The sequence below is a fragment of the Hipposideros armiger genome, unplaced genomic scaffold (genome assembly GCF_001890085.2).
Source record: "Hipposideros armiger isolate ML-2016 unplaced genomic scaffold, ASM189008v1 scaffold_168, whole genome shotgun sequence".
Classification (NCBI taxonomy): domain Eukaryota; kingdom Metazoa; phylum Chordata; class Mammalia; order Chiroptera; family Hipposideridae; genus Hipposideros; species Hipposideros armiger.
The window spans coordinates 2,679,246-2,695,265 of NW_017731518.1; the positions used below are offsets into that span (position 1 = coordinate 2,679,246).

A 16,020-nucleotide genomic window follows, 5' to 3' on the forward strand; every position below is an offset into this window, starting at 1 on the left:
TTCAGCATCTTAGCTGTGGAGGGCAGTGTCACTGGCCCTCATATGTGCTCTTTTCTTTTTATGGTTGATCTTCTCACTTTTGTTTCCTCTTTCTTTAGTTCCTTGCCTGATAAGGTTGTTTCTGGCTTCATTTTTATCTCTCTGCTCTTGATGCCCCTTCCGTTTGTACAAATCATCATATGTTAGTTCATCTTCCTTTTTCCGCCCTCTGCTAGATCAACACCGAGCCCCTTCTTGCCACATCCTCCCTCTCTTTCCATAACTCTTGGTCCACTTCTTCAGGGAGTGGAGTTGCTAAAAGCAGACTCTGGGGCAGAGTCCCTGCTTGCTATTATGAGGACTTGAAAATCATCGAAGGACAACTTATTGCACTAATGAACTCCAACTTCTACCAGTAGCTAATGTTTATTAAACCCTAACTATGAGCTACTAAGAAGTGCATAAAGATAACCATGCAGAGTGAGGCTCTGCCTCTTTTTGGCAGCCTCCATTATAACCCAGCCTGACTCCAGCTTGTTGGTACCTCATACTGTAGAAATGGGGACTGGATTTACAAGGACCCCAGTGGACACACTCAGTTGGGGGGGGTTGGGATGAACGCCCAATGTCACTTTATCCCATAGCCTGCAGGGGATACATTATTTGGCTCGCTAGTGCCTAGAACTTTCCAAATGACCAGATGATTTCAAACCAGCAGTTGGTTTATTTTGCAACATGGCTCCTTTCCAAGTACCCTTTGTCCCATTCACACAAGAAGGATGCCTTACAATGTCTGAATTATGATTTCTTCCCTTGCCATAGTGTGGCTGGCAACCCCTAGATAGCTTTTGTTTTTCATTAACTTAAAACATTTTAAAGTTTTAAATTGGTATAGAATGTCTTTAAGATATTTTTCTGGGCTCCATCCAAGACTATGAGAAGGGTGAGACTAGAGTAGTACAAGGAGGCACTCTCTTGCCTGTGGGTAGCTATGTAAGTTCTTATCTACAAAGAACAAAAAGATTCTTTCTAAAGCTATTACTTAGGAGAAAGGGAAGTTATGGTTGTGCAGTAGAGTGCAAGGGTTTTTTTGCTTCAGTGACTTGAGTCAGCCCAGCGCCCCAAGCCACACTCTGAGGGAGCCCTCTGGGAGTGTTGAACTTTCTTGCTGCCTCCCTGGTATTTTGTTCCTACTAATCTACTCCAGAAAGAAGAAAAATATTCAGCTAGGCCAGCCAGAGATTGCTCAGGTCAGTGCATTTGGAGACAGAGAGAGATCATCGAGGGATTTTAAGAGGGTGATGACAGCCCTTAGAATGAGGAGAGCTGGCCATTCAATGGGTGGGTATGCTTATCTAGTCTACGCCAATTTATCAAAGTTTCATTACAAAGGAATTTAAAAATATCTACATGTAGCACCTGAATCTTTGGTGCAAGGATGGTAATTAGTGGCCCTGGAATAAGGAACTAAAACAAATGTAGAGTTCAATTTTATTTATTTATTTATTAATTTATTGACTCAGATGATGAATATTTATTTCACGTAGTTCTTGAGGCTGGGGTCAGGGTGTTGACAGATTCAGTGTCTGGTGGTGGAGAGGGAGAGGGACTAGAGTTTAACTTAAAATCAATTAATATTATACGGAGAATTGGTAATACTATCTGGTGTTATTATTCCTTATTCTACTCTTACTGCTAGGGAAAAATAGGCCAAATTTATATTTCTAGAATCCCATTCAGGAGAACTTAAGTGAGGAAGGAGACAGAGAGTCAGATCTGGAGTTTGGTGGGTGGCGAGGAGGAAATGGTAATAGCAGGGAGGTGAGAGTGGATGGTGAAGGAGGGGAGAAGGGGATACAGGAAAGGGAATGGAGATTGGGGGCTGCCTGATCCCTAACTTTTATAGTTCATATACATAGATATTTAGAAGCTAAGAATCAAGCTAACAGATAGTTAAGAAAATAGTTGTAGCCTGTAGTCTTCATGAAGATATCCTCATAATGACCTGGAAGGCCAGGTTTGGATGTAATGGGTTGACGGAAAAGTCATGACACATGTTTGCAACAGATGGCACTAGTTCATTTTTGGAAGTACTAGAGTCATTCGCATCTACGTTATTGCTGTCATTTGACAGCTGACAGTTCTAGCTTCATTCTAAAAAAAATTGAGCGATTTGAGTGAGTTTTGGAGATTTTACATGTTGAAGATGGAAGACCAAACTGCATTTTTGCCATATTTTACTGTTTTACTTCCATAAAGGAAAGAACGCACGTCAAGCTTGTGAAAAGTTGCATAAAGTTTATGGTGACAATGCTCTACAAGAATGTCAGTGCCAACGATGGTTCACGAAATTCCATGCTGGTGATTTTGATCTCAATGACGCTCCTCAGTCAGGGAGGCCCACCAAGGTTGATGACAACAAAATAAAGGCGTTGATTGAGTCAAACCCATGTTACACGACACAAGAGATTGCAGAAACATTGAACATCCATCATTCAAGCATTCATGACCACTTGAAGAAGCTGGACTATGTAAGCAAGCTCGATATTTGAGTTCCGCATGAACTCAAAGAAGTTCATTTGATGGCGCATATAAACATCTGCAATATGCTCATTAAACATGAGAAAAATGGTCCTTTTTGAAACGACTGGTAACTGGAGATAAGAAGTGGATTGTTTACAATAATGTGGTGTGCAAACAGTCTTGGTCCCGATGTGATGATTCGCCCCAAACGACATTGAAAGCAGACATTCATCAGAGGAAGGTTATGCTCTCAGCGTGGTGGGATTTTAAGGGTGTGTGTTTTTCAAGCTCCTACCAAGGAACCAAACAATCAATTCAAATGTGTACTGTCAGCAATTGGACAGTTTGAATGAATCCATCATCCAGAAACATACAGAGCTTGTTAATTATAAAGAAGTTGTGTTCCATCGTGACAATGCGAGACCACACACAAGTCTGATCACCTGTCAAAAATTACTGGAGCTTGGATGGGATGTGTTGCCACACCCACCATACTCACCTGAGCTTGCACTGTCAGACTTCCACTTGTTTCGCTCTCTTCAAAACTCCTTGCGTGGTATAACGTTCAATTCAGATGAGGCTGTAAATCAGTACCTTGTTCAGTTTTCCGCAAATAAAGACAGGTCCTTCTATGAACGAGGAATTATGCAGCTCATTGAAAGATGGCAAAAGGTTATCGAACAAAGCAGGCAGTATATCACTGATTGATCTTTGTTCTTTATATAAATAAATGACCTTTGAAACACTTAGACAAAATATGTCATATGACAGCCCAATAAAATTATCAGATTCTTCAGAGATACTTGCCAGAGGCCTGTGGCCACTGGCAGTCTCCTGTCTCCCTGCTCTTTGCTTCACAGCCCCTTCCTGCATCACACCATGAAGGGTCTCACTTGCACACATGTAGATGCCTCAGGCTCTAGTCGCACCCCCACACCCCAACCTTCCAGCAAACAGGTGCCTCTAGACCACCCCTTGGGTCTCAGGGTGCATATACTGGCCACACGGTTTTTCCTGATAGGCTTGAGCCCAGGAAAAAGGCCCTAATGTACAGTCTATAAGAAGGAGCGGTGTGGTAAGGGTTCCAAGTAGGCACATCCCTTAGTTCTATGGTCTCCCTGCTTTGTGTAAGGAGATGTGGTTGGAGAAGGACCAGCGTTGAGGCTTTTGAAAGTGCAGAAGTCGTTCTTGCCCAGACCCAAGGCGGGTACTGAGCAGTAGAACTGTCCAGTGTTCCCACAAAGAACATCTTTAAAAATAGCAGGTAAATAGCTAACAATGGTCTCAGAACAGAAAGACCCCAGGTCCACACTTGTCTAGCAAGTTGCAGGGGCATGTGTCTTTCAGTGGACCATACTGGGCTGGACCACAGGCATCTCTGAAGTCACCAGTGTGGACTGAAATGGAGAGACTTTTCTTCTCCCCATTTTCTAGGCATCAGGAAAGAGGACAGTTGAGCCAGGACCTGAGGCAGAACCCTGTGGTGTGATGGGGTACTTTACCCTTAACTCAACCTTTCTCTACAACATCAGAAAAAGGGAAGGCAGTTGCTAAAAAGATTATGGATGTGGACAAATGTTTGTCAGTTTCTAGATTTTGAAGAAGGTCTCCATCAACTTGAATGGATGCCACGAGCAAACCCCCAATCTATAACTGCTCTGTAGTCTGCAACAGCTCTCTTGTCACTGTGACTCACTGTTTTGGCAGGAGCTCTGGTGGATTTGGCCAGGATGTCAAACCAGCGACACGATGGAGGTCAGGCCTGACTTTGGTAGCCAGGCTGGTTCCCAGCCTTTTGTTCTCACTCTGTCTGAGCATACAACCCCAAACACAAAAACAAATACTATGTCATCTCATCATAAACACTTCAGATTTATTGTAGCATTTATTGGATACATTTTTCCCTTCTGTTGAGAAAACTTGTTTGAAAGGCTTTAAGGAGTCTTTTAGTGCATTCAAACCGGAAAAAGGCACAGATCCACTGGTGTTAAGCAGGGTTGTGTGAAATAAACATCTCTGCTTTGCTTAGAAAATCTCTTAGATCAAGAGAAAGATGGGTTTTCAAGATTTTATCGTGGTGTGTTTTACTGTTTTTTTTTACTCTGGAAAAAAAAAGCATTTACAGCCTATTATTTTAAACTAAAATAACTGCTTTTGCTTATTCTGTAGCTTGCTTTTTTTGTAAAGTGCCATGACCAAGCACAGACAATAATGATCAAAATGCTGACTTCTGATGGGATTTTGTTTGCAATTTTTAATGAAGCAATCCGTGCAAACTTTTTTTTTTTTTTTTTTTTTTTTTCTTTAACACTGGGAGGGAAAACAAATGGCCACACTTAGGTGCCTGGTGTTAAAACAGAAAAGGCTTTCTCATTGCAACCAGATTTCAAAGCCGTGGCATGCAGAGAGGCAGTGCCCAGGCCCTTAGTAGTCCTCAGGATTGCTTGATTGCAAGTCTCGCAAATACGAATCGATTATGTTAGGAGGCACGCCTTGCAAGAGGAGCCTGCAGAAGGAAAGGCCACCTAGAGGGGACAAAAAAGAAAAGGCAAAGTCAAAACCGTCGAGGTGAAAAATCACTGAAATGATACTTCTGGACTAGCTGCCTGGAAATGTGACTGTGTTCCAGTTAGTTACAAAGGTTCATTCAGTCCCTACTTGGAAATCTTCTGGGTTTAGTACATTTAGAATTTAAAGCACTTGGCATCTAGAAGGAAAAGCAAGTTCCTGGCCGACCCACAGCAGTTTTTTGTTCCCTCCTATTATTCAAGCTTAGCTTAAACTCCTAACTGGTCGGGAAGTATTTATTGCTTTTTGAGAGGTTTTGGGGTTCTCTATAGATAATTAAAGTATTCTGAGTGAATGGCAGAATAAATGTATAGCACATTATGTGTCAGTGGGAAAAACTATTTCCAGTTTGTTAATGTTCTTTTTACATTCAGCACAAGTTCTGACTCAAGCACAGTGGAGAAAAGGGGCTACTCCTTTCACTTTGGCTATTTATACATTGGCCAAAGTGAAAACGTGGGAAACATTTTGTTAAAAATACTAAAACCTACCCCATACCTTCTGAAGGTGAGAGAAATACCTACTAAAGTTTCATACTTACCTTCCAAGTTTCTGAATTATATTTAAAAAGTAAAAGTACCCTTCACAAGAGAACCCATGAAACCATAACACTTCATGGTCCTTTAGAGAAGCTCCACTACTTGCTAATAAATTCACGTCCAGACAAAACCAGCATGCCATTTGAACATTCTTAAAACTTCTTTAATGCAAATTTGGAAAAGTCATTCTCCTTTTTTTTAAAATAAAAAATTCAAGTCACATATTGTAGAAATAATGCCACTTATGTACATGTCCATTCCTTGATGCAAAGAGCTCAGAATGCTTGGGTATCACTCATTTTCATCTACATTAAATGCTTTAAACTCATGCTCTACTGCATTCAACCACTTGCTTCATGTCAACAGGAAATTGTTGTGCTGAATAAGTACTAGCTGTTAATTTCAAGATACTGAAATACAAATAAAAACTACAAAGTTAGAGATTTTAAACAGTCTATTTTCATTGGATTACATAATGAAAATCATGCCATACTCCACAGGCTTGGTATGGCTTATGACAGTCATAAGCTTCATATGCCAAAAAACCATATGAAAGCTTACCTTAGATGATAATATACATTCAAAAATCCTTACTGTGCTACAACTAAGGAAAAGGGAGAGAAAGAGAGAGAGAGAAGTTGTAAGTATTAATAAAGTGCTAAAACCAAAGTTGAGTACTTGTTGAATGAAATTATGGTCATGATTATGATGAGATGATTTCATTAATCCTTAGTCATGTGAAAGATGTAGGAACAGAGAAGCGCGTGAAATGAACAGCAGAGATCCAGTCACTTCAAAAGGATCATTAATATGTGAAACATTTATTAATATGTACAACCACTTTGCCTAAACAGGTGGCAAAGCTAATGTGATTGTACAGTGAATATTTACAGTGAGAGCTTCCAAACCATTAGCTTAAAAATAAAAAACCCCTACAACATATATATATTGTGTTTTTCAACAAAAGAAAAACAGGGATAAGAGACAAAGCATTAGTGTACATATATATATGTTGAAATTCTAAAAGGCAAAATTATCAAGTGGATAAAAATATTAGACTAGTATATTCTAGAATGTTGTATTCTGAACTGGTTATATATGACTGATTTAAATAAACACAAGGCTTAGACAAACATGCTAGAAAGTGACTATGTGTATAATCTAAAAAACTTTAAAGAAAGAACCCTAATTCTTTCCTCTTTTGAAAGCTGACATTATCTCTGGGGAGTCACAGAGAAAATATTGTAAACACAGGCATAGATCTATGTCACTAAAGTTTACATTGGGTTGCTTACCAAGCCCCAAAGAACTTCTTAATTCACTCTTCCAAATGGAAGTGAATCATACACATACGATAGGGCTCATTTATTGCTTAATGCATTTAGTACTGGGGCCTAGAATTTTTCTCTCATTTTCATTCGTAAATATATGAAATACTTTTGGTCCCATGAAAATGGGACCAAAGATAGATGGGTTATAGATATTCTACTGGTGAATTTTTCACTGGAAACTCTTAACTGAAAGTTTCCAAATATTGGGTTTATTTTAATTTGTGGCCTCGCTCCATCAAAAATGAACCAGAACACTTTTTCTATAATGTAGCAACTTAAAAATGTTCAGTTTTCTGAGTTTCAACATGAACCTAAGGAAACTATCTTAAAGGAAGATCCGATCTCTTGATCTATGAAAAATGAAAATATTAAAGAAATGCCACTGTCCTAGGTTTTGATAATCTTATATCTAAAACAAGGTCATCTTCAAATGTAGCTTCCTGGATTTCTTTATGGGGACCTGTGGTATGGTACTTAGTTTTCTGACAAAACTTAACTCCTACATTACTTAATATCCTTGAATAATTTGGCCTTCCTTGTTCATGGCATAAACACTGTATGCCATGAGCTGCTAAAAAATATAATTAAAAGCAAATCAGAACGTCAAGCTTTACATGCAAAATGCGATTTCATGTAAGAGGAATGGAACAGAAAGTAGAATATCCAGTGGGATACGAATTTTTAAAACCTGTTGCTGCCCCTCCAAGAAGAATGGTTGTCCAGGGGTATTTACTCCTTGATATATCACTGTAGAATTAGAATATTTGTACCAGTATTTATTTATTCTTGATTGACATTCTTAACTTTATTTTTCATAGCTTAACTTGATTCAAGTCACCCATTATCAGACAATCTGATGATAAACAATCGTGGCTTTACTTTAGGACCAAAAGCTTTTACCAATATATTATAAATTGCTATCTTACTATGAACTTTTGTACCAGAATACATTATTTATATTATTAAATTCAATTACTATATAATGCACTATACAATTACTATATATAACATGTTGAGCATGCATAACATTATTAGCTTTCATGGAGGACCCCCAATGTTGAACCATTTATGAAATCATCATTTTATATCATTAGCAACATTCAGTTACTCACAAAGCACTCAGAAGTGGTACTAGATTTTTGTTTTTTGGATGTTGAAACATAAATACCAGCAATACCTTGGAACTAATAAGGCTAGGAGTTTAGAAACCGGATATATTTGCAACTGTGACTTTAATCTGCATTTAAAGCTAATAAGTAGCTAAAATAATAACGTTTAAATTTGTAAGCACTATCTTAGTAAAGTTTGAAACATCCTAAGAATGTTGTTTTATATTTGAAAGGAAAATAAAACAAAAAATATTTTTCCCTCACTCAGTTATGAATCCACTATACTGTATTACTTGAGGATGGACAGAGATCATAAGAGAAAGAATAATATTTTTTTAAAGTTATAAAAGGAAATCTTTTCAAGAAGCTTCTTTACTATTTTATACTAAATTTAAGACTAAAAAACTTTTTTTAAACATAAATACCCTAAGCATTTACCATGTTTTTTCTAAACTAGATATTTACAAGATAATCTTTTTTTTAGATCATAATTTCTTCATTATAGGGTATAGGAAAAAAGACATAAGTTATCACAGAAAGGCAAGACAATACAATAAGGATAAGAGAAAGCACATTAGGACATGTCACCTATTATCTCATAATGGTGACTTTGACAGCTGTAGGAGTTTTCATGGTGTCCCAAAGTAGGCTTTGTCAAGAAAAAACTTGAGGGTACTCAATTATACTCAATTAATATGAAAATTGATTAATATGACAGGTTATGCTGAGACTTTTCTACCATAGTAATCCTTATATGTTTTCTTGACTTCATTGGTTGCAAACTTCTGAAAACAAGTATAAACGAAATGCATTCCTGTAAATGGAAATTCTCTGAGATTTTTAAAAGCAACTGGTAAAAATATGTGTATGCTATATTCCACATGTGTAATATTGTACACTAAATTAGCAAACTTACCCATGTATATTGAAAGTTTCAGAAAACAGTAAACTAATTAACAATTGTGTAAATTCCTTAATTGCAGTTTCATTAGGTAAGTTTTTGCACTAGGCTTCTATTTATAGATGGACTACCTCACCAAAATAATACCTCCTTGACTTTATTTATTCTCACCATGCTGTGCACATACCACTGAAATTTATATTTTTTTAGTTAACAAGAATTGCAAGAGATAAACTTAAGCCTAATAAAATAACCAAGAAGCCCTCACGAATAAATCAAGAGTGAATGCAAAATATAAAAAATGTCTTCTCTCCCCAAATGCTCTTCCCCTCCTCCACCACAGAACATTTTGGCAAACAATTTGGATTCTGCAGTAAGGACAACAATTAATGATTTTCTTTCATTTTATCCTATCCCCAAGATCTTGGACATCATACCTTTCACCTCCAGTTTGCATTCGATCTCCACTGTCCCAAGGTCATTGACTGCTTTGCAGCAGTAAGTGCCCCCGTCATAGGGGCTGGGCTTGCGAATCTCCAATGTACAGACCCCTTGGTTGCTGAACATCCTGTATCTTGGATCATCCACAATAGCAACTTTGTTTTTCATCCAGGTGATTTTGGGCTGAAATTAATATTGAAGTAAATGAGGTGCAAACATATCTGTGCTTAGCGTATTCACAGGCCATCAGAGCCAGTGACAGAATTTTCAAGCATGGCATGGAAAGAAAGCACATCTAAGAAGAATCCACTTGCACTTGGGCACTGTTTCTCTCAAATTAAATTCTACCTAGAGCTTGGCAAGAGACCAAATAAGCAGTTCTGAAGAAGCCAGCCAGGTTTGTTCAGAGGACAGCTCTGGGGCAATCTTCCCAAACAGACTCAGCTGCATTTCAATTTGATCTACAGGTCTATGCGGTTAACTCATCCAAGAGAGTATTATAGCACTGGGCATTTTTTTCAGAGAATCCCCATAAGGTGTCATAACCATCTGATTTTCTCCACTTCCTTTTCCTGATATTCTTTCTGAATTATTTGTGGGCTGCTTATGCCTCCTCACCATTTAGTCTGTCCTCTGACATCTGCTTTCATCACCATCATTCTCCAAACAGGTAATTCAAGATCTGTCATAACCTAATCGCCCGGGAAAGTGACTCCATTCTCCTTGTCCTTGAACTACATTTAACATCACTGACTCTCTCCTCCTTTTTCATGTTGTCTTGTCCTTCCTTATGCAGAGGCACACCCTCCGCATTCCCTTTTCCACCTTTTATATGATTTTGCTTTTCTCAGACCCCAGAGATCATGTTTCTCTTTCTTCTTCACACTGTTTTCTTCCTCCTTCCACCTTCATTGAGCATTCATTGAGGCTCACACCTTGGTCCTTGGCGTTTTGCTCACTACCTTCTTTTCTTAATGGTATTTCTTTCGAGAGCTTCCATTCCACGGGGTGGGATGTAGCACCCCCATGTCTGGGGACCCCTCAGCTGAGAGTCACAGGCCTGCCTGCCCTCTCTCCTATGCCGGTGACCCTCTCCTCTGTCCAGGTCATTCCCATTTGGATGTACCAATGTCACTTCCAATTAAACATGAATTCATCTGCTTCTTCCCATTCTCATCTGGCTTCTCTCTTTGATGTCCCTATTTCTGTTTATGGTATTTGCTGGAAAATACCACTATTTGCACTTTTTCCAAATTCTAGGGCTCCCTCCCTCAGCGCTACACAGAAGTAGATATCTCTATGGGCGACATTCATTAATTGGTTGTTTTTCTCAAATGCAACACCATGAAACCTTGAAATCTTTGTAACTCTTCATCAGGTGCGATTTCTCCTTTCCTAGTGCTCTGTCCTCTTAATACAGCACATTTTAAATTCTGCCTTGCATTTTAGGATCATTTGCTTTAATCTTGATGAACGAATATTACCACCTCATATTTCAGGTGAAACATTGCTTACCTCTCAGTTCTTTTTTAAAATACGTGGTTTGGTTTTTCCTTAGAAAGGCATCACTTAGCAGTAAATAAATATAAACATTTTTACTACTACATCTATTGGGTTGTCAGAAAAGTCATGATGTATTTTTCTATGTTTTTCGTCGCAAAAATGTGTCATGACTTTTCCGACAACCCAATTAATAGTGTACCTGATTATCCACCAACACCACCCCCCTCAACCCCCTCCCAACCCCAGAAAAAGATACAAATAGCAGTTGGAGGGTCAGTCCATATTACGACTTTACATTTATAATGTGGAAAATACAAACTGAGTTTGGGGTTCATTCTTAAATTTAACTGATGTGTTTTTTAAAAAAAATAAAACATGGTACCTTAGGATTTCCTCTCACACTGCAGTTCAGCGTGGCATTGTACCCAGCTATAGCGTAGGTGTTAACCAAAGGCTGAGTAAACATGGGCGCCTCTGTGAAATCAAAGTCTTCATACACTGGATTTTTATAGACTTTACCTTAAAAACAAGCATTAGAAATATACAAATTGGCCTGAGAATATATTATTCTTGGCATACTCTACTCACGATTAAAATTTCCCTCAGCTTAGAAAAACATGTAAAAACATGAGTGAACGCCACATGGCATTCATTCTGAAGGGGACGAATGTACAGCCAATCACACATGGGCAAGACAGCCAGGGTGGTTGTCTGAAACTGAAACAAATATGGAGAAGGATTCAGTATCTGGGTATTTTGGTCAGCAATGCATTTGAATGGGAAAGGAATGAAGAAGAGCTTTAAGGAGAGTGGTTCCCGAGGAAATGAAATGAGAGGAACAGAATTCAGTTTCACCCATTTCCTGGGTCTCCTGTGTAGCTACATTGAAGGTGTCCAAGAATAAAAGTAACCCAAGCTCCAGATGTCAATGTCTATACTTTTTCCTCTCCCTGTGCTTTCAGTCAATTATACACCAACTGCCCAGAAGTTAGAATACATTAAAGCTTGTTATTTTAGAAAATGTAATGATAATATCATTTTCCTCTAAAAATTTTACTTGTAAAATTAATGTTTTACTGGGACATTGTTACCAGTATTTAATAATGTGTTTACCATTTTCTTATTCTCTTTCACCACATTACCTTCTTCTTTCAGTCTTCTCTAGTCACTGAAAACCAAGGTTTCCAGATGTCCAGTTGTGACATTGTGATTTATAATAAGAAATACACATTTGGTCTTCATCCCATTTCTGGCACAAAGCTCAGGGTAAAAAAAATCCCATTGAAATTTCCTAAGCAATGAGAGCTATAATGGCGTCTTTTGTTGTGTAAATTAGCTGACATTTGGACCCCACCCAAGGATGGGGGCTGGTTGCCAGTGGAACCAATCTTGTGATTGATTGGAACTTTCAGTTCCACCTCAAGACCTCCAAGGAAGGGAGAGTGACTGAAGATTTCATCAATCATGGTTATGTAATGAAGCCTCCATAAAACCCCAAAAGGACCAGTCACTAGAGTTGCTGGATTGGTGAACACGTGGAGATTCTAGGAGAGTCACAGGGCTCTGAGAGCATGGAAACCTTGTGCCCTTTCCCCATACCCTGCCCTATGGATCTCATCTGTTTAGCTATTCCTGAGTTTTAATCTTTTATAATAAACCAGTGATTGAGTAAATACAACGTTTCTCTGAGTTCTGTGAGCTGCTCTAGCAAATAAACAGAACCCCGAGGAGAGGGTTATCGGAACCTCTGATTTATAGCCTGTTTGTCAGAAGCACAGGTGACAACCTGGACTTGCAATTGGCATCTGAAGTGGGGTTTTAGGGGATATTCTTGTGGGATTGAACCCTTAACCTGTGAGATCTGATGTTATCTTAAGGTAGATAGTGTCAGAATTGAGTTGAATTGTAGGAACCTAGCTGGTGTCTGAGAATTGCTTGGTGGTGTGGGGGAAACTCCCCCAAACCCCCATACACTGAAATTAGGTCCAGAACCCCCTTTTACCAGTCCACTACTAACTCACCATCCTTGGCAATCACAGCGCTTTCTTTAGTCATTGTTGCATCCTCACTGAGACCACACATGTTTTCAGCAAAGACCCGGAAGTAATATTCATTTCCTATGACCAGCTCAGTAATGGTGGCATTGGTTCGGTGATAATGCTCAATGACAGTGAACCATTCCTGAAAGAAAAAAAAAAAAAACGAGGAAAATCACTTAAAAATACACAACTATTCCAACTGTTGCTTAGAATAAATAACAGGATGTTTCATTAACTAAAAGAAAAGTAGCACCAATTTTTATATTGACAGTAATAATGTACATTTAATTTGTTTAACACTTTATAATTGACTTACCCTTGACTATGTAATTTAATCTGCACTTACACATTACAATCATATACCCTTGATGTCAACTGTTACCTTTATATTTTCTTCATAACTGTACAAAGTCTGTCATCTATCTACCTATTCATCTATCTTTTGTATAACAAAATATAATTATAGAATTTTAGTGCCAACTTATCTATTCTGAGGAAGAGATGATGCTAAATCACTAGAGAAAAATTAATAGTATTCAACAAATCTGCTTAATATTATTGATATAGGTTATTTTCCTTCCATTACTCTACTTTGGCCACGCTCTGTCACCTTAACCTGGCTAAGTTTTCTTCATAGCACTTGCTACCTTCAATTATATTACATATTTACTATTTCACTTGTTTGTTTTCTACACCCCCACCCCCCCATCACTGGAATGAACACACCATAATGGTAGAGACAGAATTTTCTTGTTTTGTTTTGTATTTTCTAAATAAATTTTTATTGGGGAAAAGGGTATTTTTCCAGGACTCATCAGCTCCAAGTCTAGTAGTTGTTTCAATCTAGTTGTGGAGGGCTCAGCTCCTTGGTCCATGTGGGAATCAAACTGGTGTTATGAGCCTGCGCTCCAACCACCTGAGCTAACCGGCTACCCCAGGACAGACTTTTCTTCTCATACTTTGTATCCCCAGTATCTATCACAGTACCTGGCACATAGTAGGTACTATGCATAAAATAAATGTTTATTGAATACTAGAATGAATGAGAAGCTAAAACTATTAATTTTTTCCTTACCAAGAAATACAGTGATTTCAAGGTTTATCTTGCAACCAGTAGAAATTCCCATTGTACCACATATGTTTAGGACCACTGATTGAGAAAATATATTTACTGACAAAAATACAAAGGAAAGGATTTTCCTTGCAACTTTTAGGAGAAATCATTATATATGTATTTTGTATGTTTTTAAGATAGCAGACAAATGTACTTATACCCTCCTTGATTCTCAAAGCACTCTATGTAAACTTTTATTCCAACATTTATTATATTGTTTTGTCATTTGGTTTTATGTCATTCTTCTTGTCTAGACAGAGTATAGGAGCTGTCTCTAAGAATAGGCGCTGACTCTCCTCCTCAGGACCTTTGCACATGCTATTCCTTTTAGAATCTTTCTTTTCTAACTGGTGTTTTTTTGTCCACACTATCCAACATTTTACACGGAGAAAGAGCTGCATGGGTTGTAAATCTGAGTCAGAATCCAGAGTGAGTAAGTATTTGTTGAATGAGTGAATTTATTCAATTCTATTGAGCATTGTACCATCTGCTTTATATCATTTTAACCTCAAGATAACCAAGCAAAGTAAGTATTTGTGTCCCTACTTTATAGATGAGGAAGGTGGGGTTAAGTGACTGTCCATATACAAGTGAGATTCAAGTCCAATTCTCTGTGGATCCAAAGCCTTACCCTTTCTGCGAGGCTATCACTTCTCCATGGAGTTCCTCGTCAGAGAGGACCTCACGCCTCCTCCTTTATTTCTGATGAAATCTGACTTTGCTGCTGCTGAACCAGAGGAAGCCAGGCCTTACCATGCTCTTTTTGTCAGCCTTCTGGATCGTGTACCCTGTAATGGCCGCATTTCCATCATCCTTTGGTGGTGTCCATGATAGGGCAACATTCTCTCCCCAGACATCCTCAATCTTCACAACTTGGGGTGGACCTGGACGGTCTACAGGATGAAATCATGGCATCAGTGGGAGGTGACTTTCCTTCTCAACCGATACCTTGTTACAGGAGGATATTTTAAAATGTCCTTCCCTTCCCTGCAGTTCTATCCATATTTATTTCACCATTAGTAACTTCAGAGAATGCACTCCAGCTAAGCTTATGTGGAAACTCCTGACATGCATATTCATGGAAATAAAAGGATTTTCAAAAAAAGTTAAATGAAACTTCAAACCTTATTAGCCATCCCTTTAGGAGCAGGCTATTGGCACTGACTCCGAATGCCACCCTGTCTAATTGGAAATGTAAACTGACGCCAAACTTGAAATTAGAGCCCACCTGGGCTGAGCAGCGCCAGCTTTTGGTGAGAGGCACCGAGCCCACAGCCTGTGAGTGGGTTCCTCTGTTGCACCCAAAAGGCACCTTTTAACGGGCGTGAGGAAAACTTGTTTTTAATCGTGCTGCCAACTCTCCCTCCAAGATTTACTTGTATTTATCCAGTGTTTCCAATTTATGTAACTAAAATGCATAGTTACATAACGAAGCCTTCCCTTACTTTAACTTCTGCGACACATGAATTTCTGTGACCTCTGACCTTCCAGGAAATTGCAGTAATGTTCAGGAAGGCCAAAGAGTCAAGAAAACTAAGTCTTGATTGGCAGGCCCCCCCCCCAAAAGCATCACAGAGGCAGAAGGAAGGACAATCATTATATTATATATTTGCCTAGTAGTTCTTAATTTTTCAGAGAAAGTTCACATCTATTGTCCTTCTCAGTACAAGTATCACCATTTCTGCCCTGAAATATTTTTCAGGTATTAAAATGCAATTGTAATTATTTTTATAGGAAATGTCAGACAGAAAAGAGCAAACTGCAGTGTGCTTTCTGGTAATGTTTTTCTCTTTTAAATGTGCTTTACCAAGCAGTCTTCACGGGTTCAGAGGGGGAAGCCACAGGGATAACCCTCCATTCTTTCCACCATTACTAGCCATGAATTTCTATCTCCCGTTTTCACCAACACATCCTACAGACAGTCGTCTTTTCCAGTCCAACATCCAACATCCCAGCTGCATGCAGGTCCATTT

The 16,020-nt window shown here is 38.6% G+C and overlaps 1 protein-coding gene across 1 annotated transcript in view; it reads right to left on the minus strand.

Moving 5' to 3' along the window:
* Positions 1–4,353: 4,353 nt before the first annotated feature.
* The window catches only part of MYBPC1 (myosin binding protein C1), an 81,813-nt gene continuing 70,146 nt past the window's right edge, over positions 4,354–16,020 (minus strand). The window contains exons 27-31 of the mRNA XM_019651864.1: positions 14,801–14,940; positions 12,916–13,075; positions 11,277–11,413; positions 9,388–9,574; positions 4,354–5,027 (exon numbers count right to left, since the gene is read on the minus strand). Of these exons, the coding sequence (XP_019507409.1) occupies positions 4,927–5,027; positions 9,388–9,574; positions 11,277–11,413; positions 12,916–13,075; positions 14,801–14,940 (725 nt within the window). The 3' untranslated portion in view covers positions 4,354–4,926. The remainder of the gene's footprint in view (positions 5,028–9,387; positions 9,575–11,276; positions 11,414–12,915; positions 13,076–14,800; positions 14,941–16,020) is intronic.